Source organism: Trichosurus vulpecula, chromosome 6, assembly GCF_011100635.1.
Source record: "Trichosurus vulpecula isolate mTriVul1 chromosome 6, mTriVul1.pri, whole genome shotgun sequence".
NCBI lineage: Eukaryota > Metazoa > Chordata > Mammalia > Diprotodontia > Phalangeridae > Trichosurus > Trichosurus vulpecula.
The window spans coordinates 154,712,135-154,727,563 of record NC_050578.1 but is presented as its reverse complement, the minus strand read 5'-3'; the positions used below and the strand labels follow the sequence as shown (position 1 = coordinate 154,727,563).

The following is a 15,429-nucleotide window of genomic DNA, read 5'->3' as shown; positions in this document are numbered from 1 at the left end:
TCAGAAAGGATTTATCATAAGACTTAATATTGAAATGTTAAATTTTTCATGTTTTCCTTGTGTATTTTTCACATACCCAGAGAGAAATAAAATTCAGAAAAATATTCTTATGTAATTCCATAGCCTGTAAGTTTGTTAGCACTAGATTAAGCTGTTAAGATAATTTAGTCCTACCTTGTTTGTCATTTTATCCATTCCAATCCAGCAAACATTTATTAAGCACCTCTTATGTGCCAGGCACTATAATAAGTGCTAGGGATACAGTTTACAAAAAGAAAGGCTGTTCCTGCCCTCATGAAGCTTACTGTCTAATGGGAGAAAACAAGACACAAAAGGAGGCAGGAAAGGGGAAGTGAGGCACGACACCAGGGACTGCCTGGAGCAAGGGTATCTTGTTCTGTGGAGCTGAAACCAGGCAGAACAGCTAGTGCCAAGTAGACTGATTCAAAAGCCCAGTTTCTGCCCTTTATAAAGTAAAGCATTGGGAGGAGTTTGGTACTCAGCATTCTAGTCCTCTAATTAGAGGGGAGAGGAGGCTGAGGGAGAGGACATTCAATCAAAATTTAGAAGTGTGGTAGTGAGATTAGAGCACTCAGCTTATCCTGAGAGAGATGTCTTGTTCTGTGGAGTTGAAAACAATCAAATGAGAGAACTAAAGCCCAGAGAGACTTGGGTGACTTGGTCAGGATAAGTGATGCATGGTGTATGGATTAGGAAGAGGGAATATAATGTTAGAAAGGGAAAAGTCATGAACAAAACAAATCAGCTTCAGAGGGTTGATCATAAGGTGATTTTAAAAATAATTTAAGAACCAAAGTTTGGTGTCTGAGCTTAGCAAAGAGACAAAGCGGGGAGGAAAAGGAATATACCAGATAATTTAGATTAGTAGCACTTATCTTATTCTTCCTATTTCTCCATTCCCTTCTTTGTAAAGAGTAGGTAGGGAAGGAAAGGGAGAAAATTATGAAAGAATATGAAGGAGGAAAATACATAATAAAAGACACAATAGTGGACATGAATAGGATGAATTCATCCATAAAATGGGGGATTATAGATTAGAAGGCAGAATCTAACAGTATATTTTAGAGTAACATACATAAAACAAAGATTCACACAGTTACAGTGTAGAGGTGGAATAAAATTTACTATGTTCAAGGTGGATTTTTAAAAGCAAGGGTAATAACCATAATCTTAGACCAGGAAAGGATAAAAATAGGCAAGATTTAAAAGAGAGAAAGAGAAACTACTTAAAGGCACTATAGTTGTTGAGATAATACAGTATTAATTAATATGCGTGGCATAGCATAGTATATCTAATTACTAAAAGAAAACTTAATTGAATTATGGAGAGAAACAGACAAAACAGTAATTTTTTGGAGACCTCAATGTGGTGTTTCCCAACCTAAACAAATCTAATAGATTAATAAAAAAAGTCAAGGATATGAAGAAAATTTTAGCAGTTAGATTTGAAAGAACTCATTATTACTGAAAAGAAATAGAAAGGAACATACCTATTTCTCAACTATGTAACCTTTACAAAAATTGACCATATGTTCTAAGGCATAAAAAAAACCTTATGAACAAATGCAGAGATATAAAACACATCTTTTACTGACCACAATGCAATAAAATTATATTGTTGGAAATTTTGAGTTGTCGTAGACTCTTTTGTTCTAATGTTTTACTTTTATCTGATACTAAAGTTAAATCTAACAAATTTTCTATAGTATAGCCTTGCATATTTTCCTTTGGTTCCTGTATCCAGTTGGGTGTTACAACCTAGACAACAGACATTTTTCACCTATTTTGTTTTTTCCTGACTATTGTTATGCCAGTGTCTTTTTAGTAATTATGGATGTCATTGAGGAGGTCCTATAATGTTATTACCAAATAAGATTGTCTAAAGGACCTCACCATTTGTAGAGAGTCTCTCTTTCATTTATTTGTATAGAAGTACATCTTTAGAGACAGTGACAAGTACTTGGTGAGTGTATGCTTTGTTTTATGTCTCACATGATATTAATAATCAGAGAGTTGTTGAACAGTTATTTCTGATTGCATCTATTAAGAAATCATGTAGGATTATAACATTGCATGGTAGTTATTTGCTAGAAGAGAGCCTTCTAGTCAAGTAACAGAAATAAATGCCTTTTTTTGTTCGTTTTTTGTAATCAACAATAAAAACAGGAGCATTTTATATTCTCTGTACTTTTAGTTATTTGTGTTTCCTGCTGTAGAAAGTTGTTTGCGAAAAGCCTGCATCTTTCTCATGTTTTCCTGAAAGCTTCAAAATGTGTTTAAACCATTATCATAAAGATTCATAAAAATGAGAAATAGGCTTTTGGTTTGCTGGTTAGTAATATCTTTTTGTTCCTCTTTTTATAGTAATAATGACTGTGTCTTAGGAACTAATGTTTCTTTTTCTCTTGGATACGTGATGTAAGAACTTCATGAACTCCTTTGTTTGCCTCGTGAATAACCATCTTTCCATTTAACTGCAACTTCTTTTTTTTTGTCTTCTGGTTTCATTGTGGAAAGTACCAATATTGATTTGGTTCAGCAAGTGGAATGTCAGTCCTTGGTCATTAGACAGAGATCTCACATTTAGATTATCCACAATTAAGTTATTATTTATGGATAAAGCTTTGTGATTCTTTTCCCTCTGTTCCCATTGTTATCACTGTGAAAGCAGAGAGATGATGAAAGATTCAGTACTGTTTTTTACTTGGTTTCTTGAGTTGCTATAACTAACGACTTAATCACCTAGTGGCCAAACTACTGGTGAAACGCTCCCTGTTTGTGGATAGGTTGATCCTCACATATCAGATTCGTCACTAATACTTAAAACCTTTCTAGCATGGTAGAACTTTTTAGAGTTTATACTCTTCTAGCGAAGCCTTTCAGAACTCATTATGACTTCCATGCCACAGAGAAATAAAAGTAAGGTACTCGTGCACACCTCCAGGCCCTGCCTTTTAAGCAGGTATAATTAAGAGTAAACTAGATACTGTGTTCTTAAATTGCTTTGATAGATCTCTACTGAATTCTTACTGTCTGATCTTTGTGGAAGTCTTATCTTGTATCATTGAGGGTAACCCTGGTTTCTTGAAGTTTATGCCAATGGAGCATAAAAAGAAATATGTATGTATGAAGCCATCTTTTCATATCATTAGTTCAAGTACTTTGTGTCTAACACTTAAGACTTTTTCCTCTTTAAAAATAAAAGTATCGTATGTACGTGTATACCATAAACTCCTTGAAAGAGATTCATTCATTAAGCCATCTAAAATTCCTAACCCCTATTATCCAGAACCTTGCATAGTATCTTGTACATGGTAGGCACTTAATAAATGTTTTGTGTTGTGACTTAATGCTAATATTTCCCATAAAATTGTCTTTCAGAATCTACAGGAATTGGCTATTATGGGAAAATCAGAAATGGAAAAAAATATGGAAGATCTAGAAAATATTAATTATGAGGTGATTTAAACTTCTTTCAAAAGAAATTTTATTTAGTAAAGTTTTTTCTGACAATTTTCTTTAAGAAATAGCCTTAAAGAATAACAAGAGGAGAAACTAAATTCTTTCTCTTAAGTATATGCCATTCCATTTTTATCCATTAATTACAGCTTGAAACTGAAAGATGTGATTTGAAGTCTAAAGTATCAATGATGAAAGAGACAATAGAGTCACTGGAGAATAAATTGAAACTTCAATATCATAAACTTATACATGTTGCCGATGACTCATCACAACAGAAAACAGCATTGAACTCACTGAGGTAAGTTTATTAGAAATATTTAATATGCTCAAGTTAAAATTGATCATCTTAGGAAGCACTTAGAACTATTTCATGCCTCATGGTGCAGAATTACTAAAAACTGTGTAATTGAATAATACCCGTATGAACTTATTTCTCTTGTCTTTCCAACTTACACAAGTGAGAACCAGCAATATATGCCTTCCTCCTTTTTTAAAAAAAAAAGAAGGTTTTTCTTTTACTTTCTGTCTCCCATTTATGTTTCTCTCTGAATGAACTTTGGAAATAAGAAACCTTATTTTCTCTGTCTCTTGTTCTGCTTCCCTTTTGTTGTGTCATGCTTAGACCCTGACTCTGAAGCAGCATCAGTAAGTTAAACCCTTCAGGATAAGTGCTGCTGTTACTTCCCTCCTGTTGGTGAGAGAATCCTGGGTAAAGAGCTATGGGAGATACAAAAGAATTGAATTACACTGACCTCGCCCTATAAGAGCTTATAGTCTAGTGACAGAAAAAATCAGATTCATAGGAAACTTTAATACGGGGTTACTTTTGCATTCAAAGGAAGTTGTACATACAAGGATAGTGTGAAATAATGCAAGAAAGAGTAAAGTCAGATTGTGGAGATCTTTGAATAGAAGACCAAATAATTTGAATTTTGCTTAGGAAGCAGTAACACTCCCATGAGGTCTGGGTACTGTTCTTGTTCTTGAAGAAATGATCTTTTGGAAGATTTGGTGCAATGATGGCACAAAAGTAGTGGGGATGCTTCAGTACCTGGCTGTGAAAGAGTGACATTTGTCAAATGAAATGATTTGCTGGTAGTACAGATGTTATTCACGGAATCAGAAAATTGAGGTAGAAGGAACCTCAAAGCCATTTCCTAATATATTAATGGTTAAAGGTTATAAATATGAAGGGAGTATGATGGGAAGATATCCAAGCAATCACTAACCTTATAAAAAAATGCTGCACATCGCTAATAGCAAGAGAAATGCAAATGAAAACAACTCTAACTTATGCCTGTCAGATTGGCAAAAACAACAGTTGTTGAAATGACTTTGGGAGAACAAGGTACAATGAGTCACAATTGGCTGGGCCACAAGTTGGTCTAGCCATTCTGAAAAAGAATTGAAATTAACCTAAATGTCACTAAGCCGTGCATACCTTTTGACTCAATGATATCATTACTAATTAAATATAAAAGAAAAGACCCATATATATAAAAATATTTAGAGTAGTTCAGTTAGTTGTTTTTAATAGTATCTGAATCTTCATGACCCCATTCGGGGTTTTCTTGGCCGAGATATTGGAGTGGTTTGTCATTTCCTTCTCCAGCTCCTTTTCCAAATGAGGAAACTGAGGCAAACAGGATTAAGTGACTTGCCCAGAGTCACACAGCCAGTAAATGTCTGAGGCCAGATTTGAACTCAGGAGTCTTCCTGATTCCCAGCCCTGTGTACCACCTAGCTGCCCATTTAGCGTAGTACTTTTTGTTATAACAAAGAACTGGAAACAAAGTGGGTGCCCACTGTTTATTGGGGAGTACCTGGACAAATTATGGTATGTGAATATAGTGGACTATTATTGTTCCATAAGAAATAACTAAAGGAATGGTTTCAGAGAAACCTGGACAGTAATGTATGAACTCATGGAAAATCAAATGAGCAGAACTAGCAGAACAATTTATGCCATGACTACAGTGTTGTAAAAGAAAACAACTTTGGGAGGACTTAAGAACTTTGATGTACAGGCCAACCATGACTCTAGATGACTGATGGTCTACTACGCGTCCTACTTCTTGGTGAAGAAATGATGGTCTGCAAATACACAATGAGACATATATTTTCAGAGGCCAGTGTAGGGATTTGTTTTGCTTTACTATGCTCATTTGTTATAAAAGAGCTTTTATTTGGTGGGAGGAAAGAGTGTGGCAAAAAATAGTGATGTGAAAAATAGAAATGAAATACTTTTTCAAAGGCACAGAAGAGAGCAAAAGGAAGTGAAGAGAGGGACATAGGCAGTCAGGACAGTTTTGGAACTACTGTCTTGCATTTGTGACATACATAAAAACAGATTGCATAGTAGAGATTCACAATTTCATGTACAATCCTCTTTCCATTCCTTGCAAATGGAAGTAATTAATTTCTCTTGTTCAAGTTCATAATGATAAAAAGAAAGTTCAAAATGTAAGATTAAAATTCATAAAAACTACAAGATTAAAAATAAGAAAGATAAGTAATCAAAACTCCAGCCTCACCTATTTAAATATACTTTTGATCCTGAAAAATAGGAAAAATGAATGAAGAGCAGATGATAACACCTTGTAACTATTTTGTAAAGAAGTTTGACTAATTGGTGTATAGATTATTTGCCTTCACAAGTAGACCTAAAGAGCCTAGAAACTACCTTGGTGCAGTGATCACTTGACTCTTTGCAGGTATTCAAGAACAACAATGATTTAGAGGTTCCCAAACTTATTTGGCCTACCACCCCCTTTAAAAAAAATTAGTCAGCGCCCCCCTGGAAATCTACTTTCTTTAACTCCTTAATGTTTTGTTTTGTTTTGTTTTTTGAAATTTGTGTCCCATCACCTGAGGCTATTACTGACCCCCTAGCTATGAGAATATTAGCAACTACTGACCCATGTGGCTACTTTCCCAACTTTGCAGAATGTTCATAAGGATAATCTACATATCCTTAAGATACCCTTATAACATTTTGAGAAGGGAGTAAGCACACTTTGACTAGTAATATTTAACAGTAGATTATGGTATAGAGAATACATTAACCCACTGATCTCTTTGTGGATTAGGTAAAAGCATTTGATTCAATAGATTAAAATGCTACCCATAAGGCTATCCAATAAGATGTCTCAATGCACGTATTGTTATATGTTGAATTTTTTGAAAAATGCAACAAATGAGATAAACTGATAAGATATCCTTATTACTAATACCAAGTGAACCATAAAACAAGATGATGTATTTTCCACTGTCGTGGAGGATATCTGACACGGAATCCAAAAGAAAGATTGTCTATAAAAGAAAAGGTTCTGCAGTTTTCCTTCATGGAATATCCATCAATTGATCATTAGATTCCATGATTCTTCACACATCAACACCTATACATTTGCAGCAGCTCCTAAATAAGATCCATAGCCATGCCAAAGAATTCATCTTAACAATTCACACAGAAAATGTCAAGAGGTTGAAAAATATCTATTGTCTAAACAGTGATACCAAGTTAGATGGTCAGTGCATAGATATCATATTTATATCTTGGATAAACACTGCAAATATAGTTAATGGAATGTACCTGAAATTGATCCGGAGGAGAACGAACTAGATTGCCTTTAGAAAACTTCGTTGTTCTTCTAACGTCCCTAAGCTTTCCTCTTACACAAAGACTTATCTTTTTATCAATGTTATTCTCATGGTGGTAAATCACTGTGAGCCCTGGAATACCACTTTCTCAGAAGAAGATTAAAGAATTTTAAGTTCCTACCTAAAGGGCAATGGAGAGGTGTACAGTGTGTGTATGACTATAACGGCACACATTCTTTTTTCCTAGCTATTCCAGTCACATCATGCACCATGGGCTGGGTAATCCATCATCAGAGAAAAGGCACTGACTGTAGGCCAATGCAAAGATTAGGAAGGGGGCTGCCAGGCTCAGGGCTATAGACTTCATGGAGTCATGGCTATGTTAATAGCTTTCTGCAACCCTTATCATTTTAAGAAGAGAACAGAATCATTCAATGCTGCTGAAGGCATTCATACCAGTCAATTTGTGAGCTGTGGTAAGAAAGCTCAGCCCATCATTAATAATGTTCTCCCAGTTGGCACTGTGCGTGAGGTTCCATTGTGGGCCGTCTAGAAGAAAAGTCTAATGACCAGGGCAAGCTTGCCTATTCATCTGAAAACTGTGCCATAGTGATCTCTTCTAATCCTGAAAACCAAGAATGCACGGATAAAGCTACCTTTAGGTTCTAAGAAAGTGATCTCTACAAATAGCTGTAGTTGTTGTTGCTAGGGGAGGTCATATTGATAAAACCATCCTTCAGGTAGGTTCAGCATACTGGATATAAAAAGTCAAAAGAAACTGCTGACCATGGACCTTCTGAAACATCCCATTGTAGGAGGGGGCCTATTGGGAGACCATTTACCGTTTGAAAAAATACCTCAGCTTGTTATAAAGTTGGTTTCATCATGCCCAGTGGTCTGGTTTGTTGTGGAGTACTAGAACCATAGGAGAAGGAGATCTAGGGCCTAGAATCCTCTCAATAAAAGTTATTTTGGGGAAATAAAAACATTGGCACTCATTACAAAATAATTGCGCAGAGTATCCTAAAAGATATCACTAGATAAATACCTGAATGGAAAAAGGATGGATCAGCTAATGATATTCATATGATATTAAGAGATCTACAGGAAGGACTCCTCAGCACTTGGGTTGGACTACTTATGTTGAATATACAGTTAGACAAAAGTTGCATTAAGTGGGCAGACATGGATAAGTTTCAATTTGAATCATTAGAATCAATACACACATTGATGAGAAATCAGATCCATTGAACCAATATTGGGAAAGAATAAATTGCTTTTTTAGGAGGAACTAGTGGTCAGCATAAAAGAGACATAATCTAGAAGACTTTTATGGGGCAGCTAGGTGGTGCAGTAGGACACAGGCCCTCAAGTCAGGAGGACCTGAATTCAAATCTGGCCTCAGACACTTGACACACTAGCTGTGTGACCTTGCGCAAGTCACTTAACCCCAATTGCCTTCCCTTCTCTCTTCCCAAAAAAACCCCCAACAAACTAGAAGACTTTTAGAATAGGAAAATATTTAAAAATCTAAAGAAGAATTTTTTGGTTTTGAAAGTATTACCATCTTTGAAAACTTAAAGATCTTAAAGTATTACTTTAATTACTTAAAGTATTACCATCTTCGAAAACTTAAAGATCAAGAACATTTTGTGTTTGTATACTTATTCTTTAGGATTATAAACGAACACCTGCAGAGAGCTGTTGATGATTGTCAGCACCGATTTTCAGTTAAAAGTGAAGAACTTCAAGCAGCCCAAATGCAGATTGCATCCTTGGAGGAAAAAATAAGTAAGTGTTTCTGTACTTTGTTTTTCTTAACTATTTACTTAGCCTAACAAGCGTTCTTTTTCATTTATAGATAGGCTAACCTGTAAGATAACTTCACAAGATGAGGAGCTAGTTTCACTTAAAAATACCATTTGTGCTATTGATAAGGAGAAAGACTACCTTCAGGAAGTAGTAGATGAAAAGACGGAAAAAATTGCTAACTCAGAAGATAACATTGCAAATAAGGTATGTGTTGTCTAATTTCTTCAGATGAGTCTCAGCTCCTAGAAATAGATTATAATATTCCAGATCAGAGAATATTTATCTCCATATCATGTGTGTGCAAATTATGACTTTACAGATACTGAGTTACCATGCTGTAATTAAGATAAGCATACACAATGTTACATGAAGTAAAGATAGTGTACGTACAATTTGTGAAGTTATAATTAATTTTTTAAATAATATCCTTTTTGCCCACCACTGTATATTTAAATATTTTCATTTGATCACCACAGAATTGTGCTCATATCATAATATAATATAATGCAACATAATACAATATAATACAATACAATACAATACAATATAATATAATATAATATCTTTAAAATAATTTTTCCATTTTGGGGCCATACTTCTATAGATCAGTATTTATTATAGCAACCTTGGAAGCAGTTTTCAGATTCTATTGTTCACTGCGAATGTTCTTATTATCTCAAATCTTGTTTGACATAGATGGCTGTGCTTCCCTCAGAGGAAGGAACTGAACTTAATAGAGGTGTTTTGTAAGATAGTCTTATGAAATTTATCTGTATAAAGGGGTCAAATCATATCCATTATGCTAAATAATAATTTTGTATGAATTATTTAGAATTTCATAGTGTATTTTTATCATTTCTATAGGAAAAAGCTATTTCCCATTTGCAAGTAACACTATCAGAAGTGGAGTCAACAATAGGGTAAGTAACTACTGAAGTGGCATTCTGGCTTTTTACAAATTTGGTATAGATTTTATTATCAGTTGGTCAGTAAACATTTATTAAGCACTTACTGTGTACCAAGGATTATACTAAGTGATGGGGATAGAAAGAAAGACAAAAACATTCCTTGCCCTCAGAGAACTCACAATCTAATGAGGGAGACAACATGCAAACTATAAACAGGATAAATAGAAATAACTAAAAGAGGAAGGGCACTAGAATTAAGAGGGGTTGGGAAAGACTTCCTGTAAAAGGTGAAAACTAGCAAAGAGTAGTGCCCCAAAAATCTAGAGAAGAGAGTATCAAGAAGAGCATGATTAACAGTGTCAAAGACTGCAGAGAGGTCAAAGAAGGATGAGGATTGAGAAAAGGTCATTGGATTTGGTAATTAAGAGATCATTGATAACTTTGGACAGAGAAGAGAGGAAAACAAGTGGAGGCATTGATTGTATGTAGATGGACTTCTCAAGGAGTTTAGCCACAAAAGGTAAGAGAAATATCAGATAATGGGGATGAAAGGTTCAAGGAAGGATTTTTTGAGGATAGAGAAGACATGAGCATGTTTGTGGATAGTAGGGAAATGGCCAATGGATAAGTAGAAATTAAAGATAAGTAAGAGAGGGGAGATGCTAGAGGGGACAGTCTTTTGGAGGAGATGGAGTAGAATGGGATCACTTGTGAATGTAGAGGGATTAACTTTGGCAAGGAGAAGGGCCACTGCATCATGTGAGACAAGAGTGAATGAAAAGATAGTGGCAGAAGACATCTGGGTGATGTGAGATAAGGAAGAGGGGAGAAAGGGGACTTCTCAGCAAATGGTCTCAGTTTTTTCAGTAAAATATGAGACAAGTTCTGAGCTTAGAAGTAGGAGGGGACATGGGAAGCCATGAGAAGTTTGAAAAGGGATGAAAAGATTCACAATAATCACCATGGTATAAGTGGGATAGAGAGGTGTAATAATAATAATAAGGGAGGTGTAAAAAGATCATCTAGCAGCAGTGAGAGCCCAGTTAAGGTTATGTAACATAAATATGTAGTGGACCAAGTCAGGACTTTTGCATGATTTTCACCATCTTTGTTCTCCAGCATGTGTATAGGAACAAAAGCAGCAGAGTAATCCTAGGATGAGGCTTAGCAGGGGATAATCAATAATATGAGAAGGGGGGCAAGGGACTCAAGAGAAGAGAACAATATAAAGTTTACCTGGTTCAACAAGGGGTCAAGATGGGGAAAGGAGGAGAGTGTGGCTGGTGCAGAGGTAATAGTTTGGGAAGGAACTGAGGCTTAGAGGTCATGGTGTGGGCAAAGAGCAGGGTTTGATATTGGAAGGCTGAGGAAAAGGTGGAAAGCCAATAGATTGTGATCAGATAAGGGAGTTTCATAGTGCATGAACATGGAGGTGATGCATTTATGGGTGATGGTAAGGTCAAGGCTATGATCATCTTTGTGTGTGGTTGAGGTGGGGACAAGCTGGGAATGTAGAGTGTTTAAAGGAGTGTTTAAGTCCCTCAGTACATAAGAATGAGAGTTGGGGAGGAAAGAAAGATTGTGAGCCAGGTACTGAATTTATTGAGGAAGGAAGTGGGGTGTACTGGAGGTCTGTAGACAGCAGCTACCAGGATTATGATTATATGATAGATGTGGACTGTGTGAACCTCAGAGGAGAAGAATTTACTGATTGGTATCGGTAGAGAGAGAACCTAGAAGTGGAAATGGCTACCCATTTCTGTATTTCTGTCTCCCCATCTCAACTAGTGATTCGGGGAGAGTGAGTAAAAGTGCACTTGTGGTGCTGGAAAGGGTGGCCTGGAAGGCTTTGTTGTCAGGAGGGAGCCACGGTTCAGTGAGAACCAGAAGATGGAAGGAGTGGGAAAGAAAAAGATTTATAATGAAAGCAATTAATATAGTTTTATAGCAACTAATATAGTGCTATGCAAGTGTGTAGAAATGGAGTGAATTGTCAAGCAGTGATGAAAAATAAGAAAACTGTTTAAGCATAAAACAGTTTATCAATTCTTGGTACATCTTCAAATTAAACTTGTCCCAAACTGAACTCATCTCCTCCCACCCAATCAGATTCACTTATCTGACTTGTCCTTTTTCCTCCATGGCAACATTTTCCCACTCTTCCTTCCATCTGGAAAAATTTATGATATTTTCAGTTCCTTTATCACTGTCTACATATACTTCATTACCAAGTTCCATCGACTTTTTTCATCCATAGTCTCATCTATTCTTTCTACCTTCCCTCCACTGCTGTAGTCTAGGACTTTACCTTCTTAGATGAGTTGCTACAATAGCTACAAGCCTCCTTCTAGTTGTCCTTTCCCCTTACGTTTATACGTTATCATCAGTTTAATTTTCCTAAAATATTGTTTTCATCATGCGGCATGCTCTAAAACTTGGAGTGCTTTCTTATTCCTGGTGGAATTAAATTCAAATCTATCCATAACATACAACTTTCTGGAACAGCCTGCTCCAGGCAGACTAAGCTCTTTTTGCCCTTCACATAAACTAGTGTTCTTTCTCACCTCTGAACCTCTTTGCTTCTGCTAATTCTACCACTCGAATTCTTTCCCTCTTCATCTCTGTCAAGTTATTTGTGTCATGAGCTTCCCTGTTGCCATATCTCATTTTGGTTAGATTCTTTTTTTGTTTGCTCGTTTTTTCAGTCTACTTCTTGATGTTAGATTTCATGTTAGTGCTGGGCTCTGCTCACTTCTGGTGAGAATATCTGGTCCAAGTTTCTGTCTTCTTATTTCCTTCTGCTTTCACAGCCCCAATTGGAGACTTGCAAGCTTCAGTACTTCTAAAGTGATGCTCTCCTGGCCTGAGTTCTCCAAGTTCCTACCCCAGGTATGGGTCTATCAGCTCGTTTCTAGTTAGGGGTTTTAACAGACTGGCTGCTTGCCTCAGCTACTCTTGGCCTGCTGGAAGGTTCTCCAGATTCAGAGAGACGGAGCTGCTGGTTTCTCTTTGGTATAGAACATTGCACTAATTCTTAGGATCAGAGCCACAGAGCTACTATTTGCTTACAGAACTTGTTCAGTACACAACTAGGACCAATACTCAAAATCACTCCTCTCTGCCTGGATCTGTGACAGGACACTGGATGGTGGGTGACAGAGCTGCCAGATGGTGCCCATTCTTGCACTCAGAGTTGGTTCAAGGTTCCCCTGGAATCTCTCTCTGGTATCCTGTCTCAAGTTTCTCTCAGTTCCTGGGTGCTGGAGCCTTCCCTGCCGTAGCTGCCATATACTCCAGCCAGGCCCCATTCCCAGTGTCTGCAGACCTCTCTGTCCCTCTCCCTAAACTGTCTTGGGCTTGAAAAAATGACTTAACGTGACTTCCTGACTTTCCCAATCAGAATTCAGTCTGGTGCATTCTTTGGATCTTTGTTGAGAAATTGTAGGGGGAGAGGTATACTCTAATGCTTCCTCTCATTCTGCTATTTTGACTCTCAAACCTCATTCAGCATTTCTTAGCATCACCAGCTACTACTAATCCCTTCTTCCTCTGACCCCTACTAAATCTTCGCTCACCTGATAACTTTTGTGACTCTATTGTATCTATTGTATCATTCTGTATCATCAAGTAGCTTCTTTCCCAGAGTATCTGGCTTCTTCCTCTTCAGAGGAAGAACCTTAACATTTTTTTTTTATGTTCTGCTTGGACAGTTGTCCATTTCCTTCCTTTATGCTTTGGGTAACACTTTTCACCTTCCGATATTATACCTCATGTCTCCTTTTCTCCACCTTATGTCCCCTTCCCTCCCCCGCATGAAGCTGTACTTCAGTGGGGCTTTTTTTTTTGTTTTATTTATAAGGAACACTTCATTTTACTTAACTTGAATTGTGGAGAGTCATTCTTTGAGACCCTCCTCCAGAAAAGAGGTCAGCCTATACTTGGAACAGTGATAATAGTTACTGGATATGACAGAAAAACTAACATCTCATTCTCAGTGCATGTCGCTGTATAAATTTCCCACACTCTCCATATACCATTTGAGATATTTCAGTCTTGTTTTTTTTTATGTGTTTGTACCTCAGCCCTAAGCATGTGGTTAAAATATTTACAGCCAATTATAATCTCTTAATAACTTGACACCCTGTTCAACTTCCTTTCCTTAGTCTCAACAACTCTACAGACCTATCTCTGCCCCACCCCATATTTATCCTTGAACTCATATCTTCCTTTTGTTTCATTAGTTCACCCACTCACCAATACACCTAATCATTTGTTGGACCCTTGAATTGTTCCATTGACTTTTTCTACCTTACCTTGCCTTGATTTGCCAACTACTTTCTCCTTTTCCTCTTGAAGTTCTACTTTCGTCTTCAGGCTTTGCTCCCTAATGATCCTAGATTCTTCTTATATCCTCTGCTGTATTTAATCCCATTTTTCTTTCAGCAAAGTATTATCTGGACCTGGATATTAATTACTCTCTTTCAGATTTCCTCAATTATTCTTCCCCAAATTCAACATCTGATCTACTTTACTAGTCTAAATCCCTCTAATTCAGCTACATGAGTTTCTTCTGTTTGTCTCAAGCCCTCTTTCTTCTCCTACTTCTTTTCCCCCAACCTTCTTTTAAAGTAGTTGAAAATAGAATTCAGTTCAACAGAACCTACTATGTGAAGGGGCACTATGTAGTTCTAATGCAATGCAGACTCAGGATGAATTAATAGCCAAGAATAGCCAAGCTAACAGAATTCTGGGTTGCACTAAAAGAAAGACCAGATTTCAGAAAAAAAGGGAAGGTGATAGTCTCATTGCACTCTGCTGTTTCTGATCTATTGGGCTGTTAACAGTCATGAGTAAACTAGAGATGATGCTTTCTGATCAGCTGAAGGAAACTGAGGATATGTTGAGCCTTAAAAAGACTTACAGGGGACATAACTGTCTTCAAGTATTTTAAGAGCTATCATGCCAAAGAATGATTAAATTTGTTATATTTAGCCCCAGAAAGCACAGCTTGAAGCACCAAGTAGAAGTTGTGAAGGGGCAGACATTCACCCAGTATAAGAAAATCTTAACAATTATAGCTGTCCAGACTTAGCGTGATCGACTTTAAAAGGTATTAATTCTCACTGGATGTCTTTTCAGATAGTCTATTAATTTTACAATTATCTCTCCTGGATCTATTCTCCAGGTCAGTGGTTTTTCCAATGAGATATTTCACATTGTCTTCTATTTTTCATTCTTTTGGTTCTGTTTTATAATTTCTTGATTTTTCATAGAGTTATTCACTTCCACTTGCTCCATTCTAATTTTTAAGGTAGTATTTTCTTCACTGGTCTTTTGGACCTCCTTTTCCACTTGGCCAATTCTGCCTTTTAAGGCATTCTTCTCCTCATTGGCTTTTTGGAGCCCTTTTTGCCATTTGGGTTAGTGTATTTTTTAAGGCATTGTTTTCTTGAGTATTTTTTTGAATCTCCTTTAGGAAGTCATTGACTTGTTTTTCATGATTTTCTTGCATCACTCTCATTTCTCTTCCCAATTTTTCCTCTACTTCTCTTATTTGATTTTCCAAATCCTTTTTGAGCTCTTGCATGGCCTGAGACCAATTCATATTTCTCTTGGAGGCTTTTGA

The 15,429-nt window shown here is 36.6% G+C and overlaps 1 protein-coding gene across 1 annotated transcript in view; it reads left to right on the top strand.

Annotated features, from left to right (window-relative positions):
• Nucleotides 1-15,429, top strand: part of LOC118854816 (centrosomal protein of 135 kDa-like) — a 93,761-nt gene that overhangs the window by 47,563 nt on the left and 30,769 nt on the right. Inside the window, exons 13-17 of the mRNA XM_036765046.1 lie at nucleotides 3,403-3,480; nucleotides 3,630-3,781; nucleotides 8,759-8,874; nucleotides 8,945-9,099; nucleotides 9,760-9,815. Of these exons, the coding sequence (XP_036620941.1) occupies nucleotides 3,403-3,480; nucleotides 3,630-3,781; nucleotides 8,759-8,874; nucleotides 8,945-9,099; nucleotides 9,760-9,815 (557 nt within the window). The remainder of the gene's footprint in view (nucleotides 1-3,402; nucleotides 3,481-3,629; nucleotides 3,782-8,758; nucleotides 8,875-8,944; nucleotides 9,100-9,759; nucleotides 9,816-15,429) is intronic.